Here is a 19,189-nt window from a genome sequence, read left to right as displayed (position 1 = left end):
TTGACGGGGAGCGCACCCTGTCGTGGGGATTCGAACCACCGACCTTCTGATAGGCAAGTCCTAGGCTCTGTGGTTTAACCCACAGCGCCACCCGCATCCCTTAGTCTGGCTCATAGCAAGCATCAAAGCTGCATTAGAAAGCAGGAAGAATAGCCCCCCTCCCGCCTCAGCGTGTCCTCCTCCCCACAGAGTAGTATTCAACTAAGTTTTATTCAGAGGAAACCTATTGAAATTTATGGACATAACTTGGTCATATTCATTATTTCAATAGGTCTGTACTATTGAGTGGAATAGCACACATTATATTTACATGTATGTAGGTTCATTCTACACCTTACACTGCTGCATACTGGAATGGGAAGGGCTGAGATTGGTGCATTGCCAATGCCCTGACCACTAGGAGGAGAGAGGAGAATCTAGCTATCAGTGGTACTAGTGGATGGCATGGTGGGCTGCACCACTCCCCTGACCTCCTTCCTGTTGAGTCAGTGCTATATATTGGGAGGCAGGGGTGCCAACTTGAATAAGTTTTTTTTTTTGGGGGGGGGGAGACTCAGGTAAGCCCCAGCCTTCATAATCAATCACAAGATGTGGTGCACACATACCATTTGAATGGTAATGCCCATCAACGTCATTGGGGTGGCTGAAGGGTGAGGTTGTGTGGCTTCTTATAGCAGGTTTGCACCACACAACCTCGCCACCGCCTCGCCCTCTTCCTCCCAGTATAGGAGCCAATTCCTGGGGGCCAAGGTCCCTTTGGTCACCCCAATAAAGTTGATGGGCATTCTATTAGTATTCCATTAATGAGGTTAACAGTTACACATTGATCTTGCAAGGAAGCTAAGCAGATTTAAATGTCTCCATTGATAGACCTAACGTTGTTGGCTAGCCAGCTAAGTTAAAAATGAGGAAATGAAGGAAAAAGGAAAATAAAAAGCAGAAATGCCTTGGTAATATATCTCAAGCGATCTATATGTATTTTCTTTGCCTTTAAATAGTTTGTGCTATTTTGAATTGTCCCCACACTGGCAAACCATTATTATTATCTTATTTATTTAGAGCATTTGTACCCAGCTCTTCAGCAAAAAAAGCCTCCCATAGCAGCTTACATAAAATCAATTAAAAAGAAGGCAATCCAGACTTACAATCCAAAAACCCCCCACAATACCCAAGGGAAAAGAGACTGGGAAGAAAAGGAATATTATGAGTGTAGCCTAATTTTCCAACTGTAAAATCAGTGTTCATTTTCGTGTATTCATTATCCACCAGGTGTGACTTTAAAAACTCAGAATCCGAATGCAGTGTCTCTTTAAAAGAACGGAATAAAGTGAAACAGCATCTCATGAGTTTAAACATAGGCTTGGCTTTTAGTAAGTAGATTGGCATGGCTTGTATTCTAACTGCCATGCAGATGGTATCATCAATTTGCTGAAATGGTGGTGGAAGAGTTCAGTTGTTTTAGCTGCCAGTGCTGAATTTCAGGCTCTCAGCGGCTGATAGCAGGTTGTCATTTCATGCTTTGCAGTTTTGTTCTAAGCTGCAATTCTGTATATTGTTTCAGTGACTGAGTTTATTCTGTCTTCCAGAAACTGTTCTGTATGCATATAAAATGCATCTTGTTAGAAATTGGACAACACTTCATGCATTGGATAAGAAAATTCTAACATGAATAATTTCAAAAGTTATAAGATACAATATGAAACTCCTTCCTGAGTCTAGTTTTCCCAGATGTTACATTTAGACTGCTGGATACAAGATGGTAATAATTGCCCCCAAAGAGAAAGGTTTATATCAGTAGGTACTGCAGTTAGATGTGCAAGGCAATTATTTCTTTTGTGTATACAAACTAAAGTCCTCTAGGTTAGTAGAGCATGAGACTCTTAATCTCAAGGTTGCAAGTTCTAGCTCAGGTTGGGCAAACATTTCCTTCATTGCAGGGGATTGGACCAGATGACCCTCAAGGTCCCTTCCAACTCTACAATTCTATGCTGAATCACAACTCTCACCATCTCTGGCCATTGGCCATGCTTGCTAGGGTTGACAGAAGTCATACTTCAGCAACATCTGGAGAGCCAAAGGTTCCCAACTCCTACTGTAAACAATTATAGTTTGTAAATGTTTGCATGGTTCTGTTGCAGCAAAATGGTCAAGAGCCATGTTCTCAGTTTTGATATTACTTCTATTGATGTGGCCAAGTAGAGTAGCAGTGATGCTCGTGCATAACCGGCTGCAGACTCTGTGTGGCACAAACAGACCACCCATCAGCTATAGGGCGGGCTCAGTGGGAGGAGGCAAGCAGGAGGCCCTGAGGGAAAGGCGCGGAGGGCTTACATTTCTTTGATTGCCGCAGCCAACTGGAGCGGTGCTGCCGATCGTGCGGAGCCACCACCCGGACTTTGCGCAGCACAAACGGACCACCTTCAGCCTCCCTCCCAGCTGTAGGGTGGGCTGAGTGGGAGGAGGCAAGCAGACTGCGGAGGCCCCGTGGCTTGCCCCTGCGAGGAGCTGCAACTGCCAGAGCATGTATGGTGGCAAGTACTGTATTTATATCTTTAATTCCTATAAGACGACCCACATTTTTAAATTTAAAAAACTGGGGGGGGGGACCTCATCAATACGGTATATTGTTCTTCTTTAAATAATTGCATGCACATGGGAACCTACTTCTTACTGGGAAGGCATTGCTCCTTATAATTATTAAAGGGAAAACAAGAAACATTGCTGCACACTACTCAATTCAATAAACACTTAGTTTGGTCCAGAGGGTTTTTCTTAGGAGAATGATGTCCAAACTCTGTACTCAGTATGTTAGTGTGCTGAGAGGGTAACTGAGTTGGGGACAGTGAGGAAAAGAGCTGTGTATTGGATGAATTCACCACTGTGCTGCACAGAAAGCCAAGTGCTTCATTGTTTCCCTTTCTCTCTGACAGTATTAGAACTGTGATATTGTTAGCACCCGTCTGTCTCAAGAGACAGTGGAAGACATCTTGCACAGGGAATAGGTTCTAAAGTCAGTGGGTAAGACACAGTTTGTGTATAGTCAAAATTACCTTAAATTGCCCATAATTTACACTCCCCTTCCGAATGACCTGTTGTTGGGGAGGGGACCTGGAGCTTCAAGGAGTCTTCTGGGTGCAAGAGGCAGCACCTGCTTTGGCCAGTGGAGGAGAGAGAAGGACTTTCCCTCTGTGTCCTCCAGCCAGTGGCACCGTGGTAAAAGCTGGTGATGGTGTGGAGGCCTCTTCTACATGTGAGCGACAATTGGAATCCAGGAGAGAATAAAAAACAAGGGAGCAGGAGGCAGAGAGAGATGAAGATGAGCAGGTCCCAGTGAGGCAGAAGAAAAAGGCTGTAACAGATCCTTAAAATTGGCGCACGGGATCCTAATAGAGAGAAGCAAGAACAAGGAAAACAAACATCCTTTTGGGAGCTTGAGGAGGAACTATTAACTGGGCTGAATTTAGGTTGCAAGAAGGATATGCCACTTCCCATCTTTCTGGGAGCTTACTGGTTTTGGAGAAGACTCTTATAAGCTGTGTATCGTAATGTAATGTCGGAAGCAAACAGGTTTCTGGTTCTTTCCATATCTCTAAAATAAGAGATTTTGCTGAGAAACATTATTTGACATTGTGAGGTGTGAAGCATATGTCATGGCTTGTGACTGAGGACATTCAGCAGTTAGTCGTTGTAAAGTTAACTCTGGATTGTTTCTGAATGCATTAATGAAATCTATTTATGAGTCACATCATATTGGAGGCCCTCATTGTAGTGCATGTATTATATTCAGTGATCTCCAAATTCATGTAATTTGTTCTCTCTGCAATGGATTCCTCAAAGGTAATATTCTACTCTTGCCCTTAAGGCTTTTCTAAAAGTAGAATTTTCATTCTACTATAATCAATCAAGCCTCTTGCCATTTCCCCCCGTTATCTCAATCTAGCACAGGTTGAATATCAAGTGCAGTATTTTGTATTTTTCATTTAGCTGGGACTACTGGAAAGTCCCGGGCAAAAAACTTGCTTGATTTATCACAGGAAACAAATATACCTATATATCAAACTGTCTGCTCATTTCCTTTTTTCTCCTTCTTCAGTACTATACTAAAATTTGATGGTTGAATTAAAGTGATTCAGTCAGGACTACAGAAGCCTGTTTCCTAAGTAGGGTGCTACCTGGAACACATTGCATAAATTTGCACAGCACTGTTTTGGCACTGTGTTTTAAAATATGTCTAAATTTGTGCTGACATTGTAACATGAGAGGCTCCTTAGCTGAATGCTATAACATTTGCATCTTTTTTCATTTATTTGTACTTCAACTCCAGACATCTTCCTTCCCTTTTGCATTATCATATGTATTTGTGCTGTGTAGCTTTTGTACTCATGTGTATTTCAACAAGAAGGTAGTTCTATCCAATACTTTGATTGCCAGAACATCTTTTTGTTTTAATTTAGGTTTTCCTCTTTTTATATTCTGACAAGACACCTAAAATATGTCTAGCAGAAATAGAACAGACTCAAAAGACCATGCTTCTAAACATTATTTTTCCAATGTAGATTCTTTCAGTCTTTCTTATGGAAATATAATCTCAACTGAAAAAGCTTGCTTCTCTCAAATTGAATGATGATGATTAGGATTCTTTGCTCATCCTATACCATAATGACCAGGACAGATTACAACAATATAAAAACACAATATTAAAATCAGTTGACATCATTTATATCAAAACAATAGTATGAGTCCTAAGAATAATAATTTCAGATATTCAAAGGAGGTGTATCTTCAGCATATAATGAAAGCTATGCAATGATAGCGCCAGATCCACTTCTTATGGAAAAGGAATTTCACAACTGTGGGGTTGCTGCAGAGAATGGCCTCTTCCAGGCTGCCAATCCCTAAATTTCTGAGTGGACATTAGTTTTGCCCCATGATAGAAAGAATGGTGGAAGTATTTCCATGAGTCCACAGAAGCTACACAGTACATGTTTACTCTGAAGTAATTCCCACTGAGTTTAATGGGTCATTTCCAGGTAAGCATGTACTGTACAGTCATACCTCATATTACGGATGCTTCAGGTTACGTGTTTTTGGGTTACAGACCCCGGGAAACATGGAAGTACCGGAATTGGTTGCTTCCAGGTTTCGCTGCTCGCACATGCGCAGAAGCACCAAATCGCGCCAGCACCTGCACAGACGTGGCGCTTCAGGATGCGAAAACTGCGGGTTGTGGACGTGCCTCCGTCACGGATTACGTCCGCAACCCGAGGTTCCACTGTATAGGATTTCAACCTTTGTTTTATTCCCCCCTCCCCCCGCCTAAACAACATGAATTAGACTTTTTCCGAGAGATGAAGGCATAGACCATCTCAGGGCTTGGTTCAGCTGGACTTTCTCTTGGCTACCACAGTTGTCTTCCAACAGCTGTCCTGGGAGAAGGATCCTAATCACATTTATATGTTGATATTGCTTATTGCATGTGAGTGTGCAGACACACATTGTAATTTGATATTTCCTGTAAGCTGTCTTGAAAGAACTTTTATCTAAAGGCAAGCTAAAAATAATTGAAATAAATCTGATTTTGGAATTGAGGAAAGATTAAAAAGCAATGTGTGATATGCCATTGCAGCAGGGATGGGGTGCGTAGGAGGGATCATCTGTTCAAAGAAGTAAACAGCAAACATTTCACCAGTTTTGTGCAAGCAAAATATTTCTTTCAGTTCGGGCCTGGTTTGAAGAGAAGGATTGACTGATATGTCGGTGAGATTGTTGTTTCTTTCAAAAGCATACTATCTTAATGTGACATGTACAAAGCTCTGTCAAGTTAACATCTAAAGGCCTCTAATTAAAGAGGGGGAAGTTGTGTCTAGTTCAGGGTTATCAGAGTGTTCAGTGATTGTGCTGCGGGTAAATTGAAGGACTTCTCCGTTCACCTTGGTGCTACTTCCTCCCACTAGCTAGCAAATGTGACTTTTCTACCCAACATCAAGCAAGTTGAGTAGAATAGGCCAGTGGTGGTGAACCTATGGGATGCGTGCCAGAGAGGGCATTCAGGGCCCTCTCTGTGGGCACACGTGCCATCGCCCCAGCAGGGCCTTAGCTTCCATGCCGGGGCTGGGGAAAGAGGAGGGCTCGCGCCATCCAAAGCCTGCGGCACCAGGGCCTGGCAAACAAGCGAGGGGCTGAGCAGGCATTGGCTTTTGATGTGCCAGGGCCTCCCACCAGTCTGTTTTTCCTACTCAGGAGTAAGCTGCCAGTTTCTGAATGTGCAGAAGGGTTCACCCAGAATAGTTGGTTTCATTAGTAATCTACAGTCTTTGTTCAGTGGAATGAGGCTTGCAGTCAAAATATTTTTGCTTTTGCCACAGAACAAATAATCTATGAAATTTATTCAAACAGCTGTAGAGAATAATATTTAAAAATTAGTGCAATGACTATCTTTTTGCACACTAGTCTCCTGTTTATTTATTTTCTTAATGATCTGCAAATTGTGCATTCCACTGGCAATCTGTTATTTATTTTATTCTGTTGTCACAGGATTTTATTCTGTTGTCACAGGAATATTGCAAGTACAGTGGTACCTCCGGTTACGAACTTAATTCGTTCCAGAGGTCCATTCTTAAGCCGAAACCATTCTTAACATGAGGTAGCACTTTTGCTAATGGCGCCCCGCACTGCTAGCGTGCGACTTCCTCTCGCATCCCAGGGCAAAGTTCGCAACCAGGAGCATCTACTTCTGGGTTAGTGGAGCTCATAACCCGAAGCATTTGCAAGGAGGATAGTATGTAACATGAGGTTCCACTGTAGCTGTCACCAATTCAAAATACTGTTAAATCTAGCTACAGACTCAAGAGCTGCATGCACTTGTTGTGCCTTTGCCCTTGTTTTCAAGTGCCAAATATTAACATATCCAAGCCTGAACTTTTGAAAGGGTTTCTCAGTGTGACGTCTGCTGCATTCACATGCATGAATTTACTAGACAATATTTGATTGCAAGGGCAGATATCTGAAAAATAATGAAAATTTCTTAAAGGTTGTCCAGATGCGATGAAGCTTGACACTTCAGCCACTTTTTATAATACAAGTCAATGAACTGATAAAATATTCCTCAGACTTTATTATTTTTTTATTTATATCTCTTCTGGTATAGTGCTGTAAATACATCTATGCTATTCATGCTGTTCTCTCAGAACGCTACAGTTGCCATAGTTTACCTATTCACGTATGAAATTAAAAGCCTTGCTAATAAAAATAGAATAAATTTTGTACATTTGATTTGACACGTGTTCTGCTTTATAGCTGTTGGATTTTTAATCTTCTTTCGGCTGAAAAGATTATCTGTAGGAGGGTAAAGAACATGCCTGAACTGAGGTCTCTCTCTCTTTAATAAGATGTAGGGGAGCATGCAAAATAGCTTTCTAACTGAGCCCATCCCCACTCTCTCCTGGCTGACTTGGATATGGGTGGTTATAAACGGAAGTAGATTGAGGCCAGTGCAAATTTCAGCAGTGCCCTTGGCGACATCAAAATTGGGCACCTCTCATCTTCCAGTCTACATCATAGTTGTGGCATGCCCTGCAGTGTCCCCAGGGCTCCACATCCAGTTTCCTAAATCCACCTCTGGTGCTGGTTCATGGCTGAGACTGCAGAATTGACTCTGCGAAGGTGCCTTTTATCCCACTGGTGCCTTTGCACAGCTCAATCAGTCTTGCCTCCACCAGTGTGATTCCCCAAGCAGCCCTCCTTACCGCCATCCCACATCATTCATGAGGCTCTTCCAACCTTCATGCCCAAAACAGGAAAAGAGATGGTAAGGGCACAATGAACTGCACCCAAGGGTACTAAAGGAGCTTGTGGATGTAACCTCAGAGCCTCAGTCTATTGAGAGTCCTTGGAGAACAGGTGAGGTCTCTGCAGACTGGAGGTGTGCAAATGTTGTCCCTATCTTCAAAAGGTGGGGGAGAAGACGCAGGCAACCACCAACTGATAAGCTTGGCATCAATACCAGGAAAGGTCCTAGAGCAGATAATTAAACAGTCGGTCTATGAGCACTTAGAAAAGGATTACTAAGACCCAGCATGGGTTTCCCAACAACAAGCCATGCCAGACTAATCTCCTTATTTCATTGACAGAGTTACAAGCTTGATGGATCAGGGGAATGTTGTGGACATAGTGTATCTTGATTTCAGTAAGACTTTTTACAAAGTGCTCCATTTTTTCTTGTGGAGAAGCTGGTAAAATGTGGACAGGATGAGGTAACTGTTAGGTGGTGATAAAGAAAAATAGGGGTGGTTGGCTTTTGCTGCTGACCTCCCCTGAGTCTCCTAAGTCCATGATCGGCCAGAGATGAATTGATGGAGACAGGATGCAGTGAAAGCAAGGCAAATCTTTATTTTTCTGCTGCAACGGAGTTCCCTTCCCTCCTAGCAAGGAGGCAAGAGAAGAAACATCTCTTTTAAGGGTTTGCATTTTGGCGCAGAGAAGGACATCCCCTCTACAAACAGTAAGAAATTGCATCACACATAAGGTGGGGTTACTGTGGCTCAGGCAGGCCAAGGTGTGATATTCCTGAGGATTTAGCAAGTTTACATAGTTCCAGACACAATTTACACAAAACGTTAGCTTTTGATAAGACAATCAGGATGCCCATCAGACATCCCTCAATGCATAGCATCTGGGCAAACAGTGCCAATTAATACAAAGGAGGCTCATAGATATAGGAGAGGAATCCCTTCAGGAACTTCCCCTTACTGATATCTGCTACCTGTCCTCAGGAAAGGGGGATTAAGGAGACAGGAAATATTAAGAGTCTTTAGGAGAGCCAAGATGGCTTTTGGATTGCTATCCCATACTATTTTAGACATGTGGTTTATATACTTATGTAAGTGTGTTTACCTTGTGCAATTATCAACATTTATTCTATATTTGAGACCTTAGAATTCCTATAACAGTGGTTCAGCTGACAGAACAACCAAAGAATGCTCACTAACCGTTCCTTGCCATGGATGCGAGTGGTATTTCAGGTTGCATCAACAGAAGTATAGTGTCCTGATCAAGTGAAGTAATAGTATTATTACATTGCTATTACTATTATTATTCTCCTCGTCTCCATATTTTGAGAGCTTGTGAAGATGATGGATAATTGTATATAGGCTAGGGTACGGTATATCTTAAGGAGGATTGTCTCCTCCCTTCAAATCAGCTGAAGAAGTTCTCCTTTGGGTCCTTGCTATATCCAAAGCACAATTGGTGAGAGCCTTTTAGGTGATAGTATTCCAACTGTGGAACTCTGTCCCCAAAAAAAGCCATCTGGCACTCACTCTAATGATATTTTTTATTTGTCATTGGTTAAAGTTTTATTAATTCCAGAATCAATTTGTCAGTTTGTCTGGCTGATGTCCCTAATATTTGGAAGATGAAGGAGAAAACAAACTCCACATGTTCTGGCCTTAAACCTTTCTGTGGAACTTTTATTTTTGCTTCCTCTTCTATTCGGAATGTTCCAACCTTTTTTATTATAGATGTCAGACTTCTGACACTCTTAATTCTGTTATAGAATCTAGGCATTGCCTTCCATGACTGAAAGGCTCCTTTTGCCCACCAAAGACTTTGAATCCAGCAAAACTGGTGAAAGACACAAGGCAATCCTTGCTGATTCGCACCTCCTTCTCCTCCTGCAACCCCTAGCACCACCTCTCACTTTTCCAGAGGGATCCCCACTCAAGTCACAGCACAGTGCAAGAGGGGGTGCTGGAGGCATCGGGCAGAGAGGAATTGGCAAAAAAACCTCCACGTGCAAGATCATCCTCTAAGTGGTACTCTTAGTTTACTAAAATTAATAACTATATGGCATTCATATTTAAAGCTGCTTTTATTGTCCAGAATCATATGTTTGGATACGTGTATTTGTTTGTATTGCTGCTTCTTTGTACTGAATAAATTGCATTTATTATTCTCCTCTTCTTTCAATTTCGCAAGCTTAGAAAAAGTTCCACATGAGTATATACAGACTTGTACTTGCCATCTGTTTGTTAAATAATCTGAGCACAAGAGAAACTTGAATCTCTATACTTTGTCTGCATTAGAAAACAAAAGCAGTCATCTAAATACAAGCATTATTGTTTCCCCTAAGATGCTTGCTCCTTTCTGTTACATTTTTCCGCTAAAATGAAGACAAAAGAAATGTCAGTGCTCAGGAAGATTTTGTGTCAGTATGTGGTAGGGGCAAGAATTGAAAAGGATCAGTGAATCAGATGTAATTTGGGTTATGTTTGAGATACCAAATCTGTGTTTTGCTGACGGCCACTATTCCTTTTTCTCCTCCCCGAAAAGCTGCATAGGCATTTCTATCAAACAGAAAGAACTTTATCCCTGTTTTCTTTCTGGCATGCCTATGATGACTTTGTTCAATGAGCAAAGAGGATTATGGGAAGTGGAACTAGGTGGGTTGTTTGAGTAAAGATGTGTAAATGACTTTCATTGTGGATATGAGGACTGAACATTCTTAAGATAGTATTTTTCCCTTTCAGGTAGCTTTTAAAAATAGTCCATTTATCTTAATTTAATTAGCTCAGGTGGGGAGGGAGACATATAGAATCTAAAATGTCATTTTAAAAAGCAGCTGCAAGTCATGGTATAACATCAAAATTCCACATTTTTTATCATCACAAAAAGAAAAGAAATTCTTGAAAATGCACTTTTGAAAAATAAAACTACAGATTTTAACTTTTTCCCTCCTGTACATATACCTAGACTGCAGCTCAGGGATATCAAGCCTTTTTGGATTAATGGGCAGATTTTGAAACTTGCTTCCTTAGAGCAGGAGCGGCATAATATATAATAGCTGCCGTGGGTAGTGGTATAACACAAAATGGTTGCCATAAGAAGCGTCGCATCACACAAAATTAGAGAGACTACCCACAAAAACTCTATGTTTACCATGTAAGTATGCTATGCCCTGCTAGTTCTAATTATCAATATCTCTCTCCCTCTACCTCCTCCCTCCCTCTCATAGTGTTCCTGTCTAATAAAAACAGGTAGCATTCCTCAGTTACCAGCAAAATATAGAAAGTAACCACACCACTCTCATTTCGTATAAATTGCTTAGAAGGTACCTGCACATTTTGCCACATAACTTTCTTTCTAGGATGGCTACAGACTTTCCTTTTTGAAAAAAATGATAGCTCAAAGTCTGGGGCACCTGCCCAGGGGCACCCCTAGAATTCCTCACTGGCACCATGATATCCACAGGTGCAGAGTTATCAACCCCTGCCCTAGCTGATTGAAAGAGTGCATTTATTCCCATGTACTGATTTTATTTCACTTTAAAAATAAACTTAACCTGTGTATTGCATTACTGTGTCAATCTTTAAACATTTGTTACAGTGCAATCTCTTTAGGAAAATGTCACAAAACTGTAGTAACATGATTTGTGAAATTGATCTAACTTATCATTGACATTTTGCCATAAGAAATTATGCCAAATTTAAAAAATTGGGGCAAAGGTTTCCCGAGCGTATCAAAATATGCAGTAATTCTAAACTAAATAGTAGTTCATGTCTTTCAACTTTTGATTTGCCCAATGGGGATATATATATATATATATATATATATATATATATATAATATCCCATTTACCGGGGGCGGGGAATTATTTAATCTGTATTCTCAGAAAAATATTTCTTTATCGGCTAAATTCTCAGAACCACATTTGAAATAGTTGCATCAAACAGTTATTAGTGCTAGGAGGCCAAAATAACCGGTACATTTGTTGTTATATATGCTCACATCCATACCATACATTTCATACTTTACTCAATCTTTACTCAAATCTTTACTCAAAGGATCATCTGGTCCAACCCCCTTCAGTGCAGGACAAACACTTTAAACTATAGGGAATCCAGTGAATATAATGCATTTTGATTTTTTAAAATGTCTTGCAATATTGCATTTTTATGGACATTTGCCATTTTGTACACAACTTTTTATTTGGAAAATAGCATCACAGAATTTAGAGGAGTGCAAATTTTAAAAGCGACCTTTGTCTCAGTTTGAATATTGTTCTGGGAAGTGAATTAGACCAGTCCTTATAAAAATGCATTCTGAACCAAAATTGTCCTTCGTCCATACTACCAAACTGCATTACATTAAACATATAATTTATACTGTATCTGTTTGTTTGTTTGTTTGTTTGTTTGTTTGCTTGCTTGCTTGCTTGCTTGCTTGCTTATTTGGCTGGTTGGTTGGTTGATTTGAAAAAAATCATAACTGGCAGGAAGACTAATCAGAAGAATAGCACATGGGAAAGGGAAACCTTTTGTTTTCACAGCACCGTCCTAACTAAAATTGTCCCTTCCCTGACATTCCTGTTTGCATGGGAGGGCAGCTGTAACTTGTGACAGTGACTGCTTCCCTTCTGTGTCAAACAGCAATTTGGGAGGGGCTGTCAATCTAGAAGAAAGGGTTAAATCTCTCTGATCTTGATATGCCCCTCCTCAGCTTCTGTTTACGGTTTAAAAAGAAGCACACAGTGTCAAACTCTCTTTTTAATATAATACTTGGTCCTTAAACACCTTCTTTTCCTTCTCCTGTTGCATCCAGTCCATTGCCAAATCCTGCTGCTTCAACGTCTCTCATCTGCTGCCTGATCATCACCATGGAGTCATTGACTGCAGATCATTTCCCTTTATCATCTATTACTTCTTTGCAGTGTATTAGTTCAGAAATCTTACATTAAAATTTTTGTGTGTCTCCCTTCTATCTGTTTGGATCTCCACTGCTTATGGTATCACAGTACCACCAATATACATAGCTGCAACAATGCTTGTGCCGCTGCTGTTACCGTAGCATCCTGCATTTGACAGCCTGGACAAATCTCCCCTGCAGTATAATCTCATTATAAAAGATTACCACCAAATCTTTGACATTTAGGATTGCACTAGCCTTGCTGTTTCCATGGTGAGAGATTTATTTAGGATAGCACTTTGCTGAATTATTCTCAGTCTTGTGTCCATCATGTTCCCAGTGTTCTCTACCTAATTTTATAGTCCGTAATAGATTTCAGTGACAGTGGTACCTTGGTATTTTCAGTAGCACAAACCCATATAAGTCCATCAGTAGATCCCCTGGCAAACAGAACACCAGATTTGATGTTGTCCTAGTTTGTTGTTGACTGCAGTACAGAGAAGCTCACATAAAGGTTTCCCCATCACCACCTTCCCCTTAAACAGAAGTCTTCCAAAATGAGACAAGTATTCTTGTTGTGCTATTGGGGTTCTTGGTCAAAGAAAAGAAATTGCTTGGCTTGTACAAAAAAAAGAGTAATATATGCACTTGAGATGCAGCGTGATTATTATTGCTGAACATACACTTTAATTGCCTGATAAATGAAGCTGGTTAATTGAAGATTATACTAGCAAGGTACATGAGATTAGAGACAAATTTTACAAGTGCTATGAATTATTCATATCATTAGATATGAGAGTAAATGGTTTAGTTCTCTGGTGTAATCTAAACGAGATTGCATGCTTAGTACTTTGGGTTTTGTATTGTACACCTCAGTACATACGGTTTCACAAGAGAACCCTGTATAATGCCATAAGACTCAGGAACATAGTTACTTTGTGTTGTTGAATAAATTAGTTTGATTTTTTTTCACTGTTGGGTAACTTTGTGTCAGTGTCATTAGATAATGTGAACACATGCCCTTTGAGTTATAAGTGTGAGAGATCAGATGGGGCAGATCCAACCCACAAAGTTTTGTTTTTATATTGTATGACCCAAACAGCATGGACTGATTTCTGTTGAATATTTGCTGAGAAGCAATTAACACAGCCTTTTAGGTACATGCCATCTTCTATCTAAGCTGACAGCTACATTTAGTGATGCTCATAGTGAAACAGTTGTATTAATGGCCTATCAAGAACAAGAATGAACATTGACTACTCAGCGTGACTAGGTAGGGCTTGTTTTTATTTACTTATTATGTTTGAGCCAAATCCTTCCTCCAGGGAGTTCATGTGACGGAAGCCGTTGCCTTAAAAGGTTCAATTCCTTCCTTGTATTTTTAAGGCCTTCCTTTTGGGAGAGGCCTTTTTTTCATTTAGTTGGGTACTAGTGATGCTGACTACTGTTGAGCCAAGGTAGAGTACAGAAAGATTTTGTGGCAAAGTTCCACCGGAATATAAAATTCTACCATTTAAATTTATGGGGATGGTGGGTTGACTTTGTGAACGGTTAACTTAAAGAAACTTGATTTTTAGAATTGTCTGTGGTGACTAGGATCATCCATATGACCAGAACAGAATACATCTGCTGTCACTCAAATGGGCTTCATTTGTACACCCAGCTCTTGAAAGTTGGAGTGACCAGGGCAAGCGCAGAGGTAGAAAATACATACACACCCCAGAGATATGGAATTAAGAAACGTAGACCTCTCCATCACCATTTTCAAAAGAACTATCCTATTTTATGGATGCTTATGCCTACATAATAGATGTTCCCCATTAAGTGAGCACACCTAGGCTGCAGTCCCAGGTATTCTCACTCTGTAAGTGGCATTGAACTTAAATATATTTCTGAGCATACGTGCAAGGCCAGTAAAAAATGAGGCCACTCTGACTTCCCTGCAATCTTCCCTGAAGCCTCTTAAGAAAAATTGCTGGCTTTTCATCTATCTTCTTTTAAAACATCATTATTCCACAATGAAAAGAATTCATTGTGGAAGTGAAACAGGGTCACCCAAAAATAATATGCTGATTTCATATTCGGGGGATTCCCTAGGTATGCAGAAGTATATCTGCTTGTAAATTAAAAAGGGGGGGGGATGACTTTGTGAACTTCTGGAACCTATGGTATGTTGAGGACCCAAAGATGAGAAAATTCCTAGGGAACTTACTTATTGTCTGGAGAGGAAGCTTCAGAGTTCATAGTGAATGCTATTTTCTCCCAAGGAAGAAGTGAGAGTTCTCACATAAAACAATAGCTGTGATGGGACATCGGTGTGCCCCATCCACAAACAAGAGTTGGCATTTTTTTCTTCTAACTCTGGGCTTATTTCATGTGAAAAAATAGGGTGGATGTTGTCTGGTTTTAGTTTAAGAAACACATTGTGAATGGCACTGCAACCCATTATCTCCATTTTTCGGTTATAGGAGGGAATAGCCCTGACACTTAGCCCACTGTTTTATTGGAGGTTAGAGTGAGACTAAAGAAACAAAAAACAAAAAAACCCAGACATATTGTGTGAGTTAGTAAATTTAGTCTGTGGCTGAAGACTATTGAGCTATGCAGGATAAAAGTATCACTTTAAATAGAAGTGGCTAATCTGCGAATCTTCAGGTGTTGTTGGACATCCAGTCCCATCAGCCCTTGCCACCATAGACCATGTACAGCCAGCAATAATGGGAGATGGAGTAGTTCAGCAATAGATGAAGTGCCACAGGTTCTCCAACTTTGAGTTGGAAGGAAGTGAGGAGACCTTTTTGAGGCCCTGTCAGTGTATTGGATGCTACAGGTAAGGGTTCAGGTGAGGAGGATGTGCATTCTGAAGTTAAAAAGAAAAGGAAAACCTCTGTACCCCATGCTATACTTCCATCCCTCAACCCAGTAGTGCTCAGGTTTAGGGCAGGGTCTTTTATACTTGTACAGTATAGCACAACGGGGGGGGGGTGTATCTAGTGCAATCCTTCAAACAGAACTCTTGTTAGGTTCTGGTAATGCACTGCATCATTTTATTACAGGTCCCCAGTTAAAATGTTGTGATTCTGAATAATAAGGTATTTTTATTTTATGTTATTTTTCATTCTTTGCCATTCATCTTGGCTATTCCTATTACAGGGGTACCTCGGGTTACATACACTTCAGGTTACATACTCTGCTATTACCTCGAGTTAAGAACTTTGCTTCAGGATGAGAACAGAAATCGTGCTCCGGCGGCGCAGCAGCAGCAGGAGACCCCATTAGCTAAAGTGGTGCTTCAGGTTAAGAACAGTTTCAGGTTAAGAACAGACCTCAAGAACGAATTAAGTTCTTAACCCGAGGTACCACTGTATTCTTAAATCATTGACTGCCTAATAGAGTTATGGCAGAGCCAAATTTCTCCTAAACCACAAGTTCAGGCTACAGTTCTTTACAGCCCATGACATCCCTCCTCTTGGATTGCTTTACAGGGCTATTGTAATTATTACTAATATAATGTACTGTAGATGAAACCCATTGAACAAATGCTATTATGGTGATTAATAAGTAATCATATCAAAGCTTGAGCTGCTGAATGAACCACAGTTCTTTGAGGTATTATATTTAGAGAGGAGCCCTTGTCAGGGAAGTTATGGCAAAGCATTTAAAAACAATGTTTAAAATAGTATCTTGAATCAGTTTGTAGCTGGTAATTTATTTGGGTACTGTATATAACGATCAGTAACATCACCTTGGTGATTTTTGTGCTTCAGTGATCACAGCACACCAAGTAAAGAAATATTTTGGAGGCATATATGCAAAACCATTTATTTTAAGATAGTTGCTATATGTTATAGTGTTGTGACTAACATGCACACCCCTTTCAATTTAGTTCAGGAAAACATCAGCATTAATAAAGTCTATTTCTGCAGAGGAAAATGTTCTTATCTGACCACTAATACTAATTGAAAAATGATAATTATTCTTTCTTGCTGAATGCTGAAACATATTAAGGTTACTGATTTGAATCATGCTTTCAAGGCATACAGGGGAGCAAAAACTGTACACAACACAATATATAATTTAATTATATATCAGTATAATTTGTTAATGTGTACTCTTTGCAGAAGAGAATTATTCTGCCAGGGAACCGACAATTTTATACATTTTCACAAGGGACTGTCAAAAGAGAACCATTTTCATTGAATTTCATAGCATTCAGTTGCCTGAAGGAAGAATATCAATGAGGAAGGTACCAGCTTCATTTTTTATTTATTCAGCTATATTGATATATGGACTAAAACAAAAAACAAAAAACCCAACCGCAAACCCATTTCTTAGAAGATCCCGTCTGTGACATTAGAACCATCCAGTTAGAATATTTCCCTTCCTAAACACACAGCAAAATGATGGGCACTTGACAGTGAATTAGATTTCTCTTTGAGATGGATGTTTTAAAGGCCGTAACCTCTGTAGTTGCCAATATTTTTTTCTGTACTTTTGCTTAAATTTGTTGTATGAGTTTTTCAGTGGTTGCTTACAAAGCCACTCATGTAATTTGCAGTGGAGATGTTTTACGATAGATGTCCATCCTGAAGTTGTGTAGGAGTAAGCACTCACTCATCCTCCTTGTTTGATTTCATTATTAGAGAGAGTTGTTCAGCATTTATTCTGGCATCAGTATATTTAAAGGACACAACTTCCCAGCTTTGAATTGAAAGGGAAGATGGGAATTGTTTTGCTGGTGCAAAACCAGTTTTAAAGAACCTGCTGCCCTTTTCTTTTTAAAAAACAAAACTTTTTTTTATTAAAGATTTATTGGTTTACAAAAGTATGTGCAATGTCTCTTTTTTTCTAGCCCTTTTCATGCTTTGGAACAGAAAAGGAGGGAGGAAGCTGGAAATGTTGGGGTTGGGATTGGCAACTACAATTTGGGACTTTGCCAACGAAGTCCAACCAAAAGTTCTCATTAATTCAACAAGTCTTGCATTTGACACTTTTCTAGGAGATTGTGGCTCATAGATAATGCATTAATGGGAAATTGAAGTTCATTTTTTAGTTCCTTTCTTACTCACTTATTTATGATGGTAAATTAACAGCGTGGTGCTTGTTTTATAATACCAAAAGGTGGGAAGTTTTTATTTTGTCCTTGGAAACAGAATTTAAATACGGGATAATGTTGGTTTTGGACAAATTGCAGCAAATAATCCAGGTTAAACTGTGATGTGTTTTTTTACACCACTTTTAAACTGGGATGTGTGTTGTTTGCACCAGTTTGACCCTTGGTATTGTGTTTCATGTTTTTGCAGTGAGGTTTAGAAGCTGTGAAGAAAGCAGAAAAGTCCATTTTGAAAGCAGTGCACCATCAGAGTTTAGAGTGAGTGAAGATGGCGTGGTTTATGCAGCTAGAAGCTTTCAGATTTCTCCAGGACTTACTGAATTCCTCTTATACGCTAATGACAAGGAAACCCATGAAAAGTGGCAAGTGGCTGTGAAACTAGCTCTTGAGCCGGAGGATTCAGTGAAGGTAAGAAATTGGCTAATAGGTCTTTGAAGTTACATTGGTTTAAAAATCTATCCAAACATCTTAGGTTAATAGGTAACTAACATAATTGTTAAGCTTAAAAAATAACATTCCTTAATCTACTTTTTTAACTGGGAAACCGTAGTCCGTTAAGAATCCTAAAGTTATTTACATTTGAGCTTTGTGGTTGAGCAGGGTTGTTTATATATTTATACCCAAATTTAAATTGGAAGAGACCATTCTTTTATTTTAAACCCCCTGAAAGCATTACAGTATTTATTCAAGCAGTTAAATAAACCCACAAAATAAACAATTCTCTACGCTGATCCATCAATCAAATTTATTACACTGGAACTACAGATTTACAGCAGAAGCAGGAAAGTGATTCTGGCAGGGAATGTTGGCTTTGCCTTGGCTCTCCGTAATCAAGTGTGTGGGGGGGGGGGAATCATTCATTGTGGCTCCAGTGCCACTTGCCAGGAGAAGAGTCTCCCTCTTGTGGAAATTGTTCCAGGCTAAGCTGCAGGAAGGCGTTGCTCAGCCTTGCTCCCTGTAGGAAACAAATATGCATGATTTATGGTACTTACCCTATTCCTTTGAGCTGCTCCATCATCTTATAAAAGATATTTCGGACATTTTATGTTGATAGATTGAGCCAAAATAACATTAACAGCCACAAGTGTAAGACTTTAAAAAAGGGTACTCTTAAAAACAGATGGATTTAACCGATTCAAGGGAAACTAGCTCTCTGGAACCATCATGAAGTAGGTCATGATTTCACCCTTAAATAATCTGCAGACATCCTGATCTTGGGCAAATGCTGGTATAGAAAACCTTAATGCTAGTAGCCCTCTTGCCGACCAGCTTCCTTGCACCAATGCTGCACACTGTCTCCTCCCACTGGCATGAGTTTTTTTCCCCCCCCAGCTATTGCAGGTTAGTCCATGAATACTATCACCTGCTTCATAGGGGCTTTTTCCACAGTTGCAA

General features: G+C 40.0%; 1 protein-coding gene across 2 annotated transcripts in view; it reads left to right on the top strand.

The window, feature by feature from the left end:
* Positions 1–19,189, top strand: part of CDH2 (cadherin 2) — a 117,332-nt gene that overhangs the window by 68,198 nt on the left and 29,945 nt on the right. For both annotated transcript variants that reach the window (XM_082234768.1, XM_082234767.1), the window contains exon 3: positions 17,985–18,202. In XM_082234768.1, the coding sequence (XP_082090894.1) occupies positions 17,985–18,202 (218 nt within the window). The remainder of the gene's footprint in view (positions 1–17,984; positions 18,203–19,189) is intronic.

Source organism: Podarcis vaucheri, assembly GCF_965113315.1.
Source record: "Podarcis vaucheri genome assembly, chromosome: 8".
Classification (NCBI taxonomy): Eukaryota; Metazoa; Chordata; class Lepidosauria; order Squamata; family Lacertidae; genus Podarcis; species Podarcis vaucheri.
This window is presented reverse-complemented; position numbering and strand designations above follow the sequence as displayed.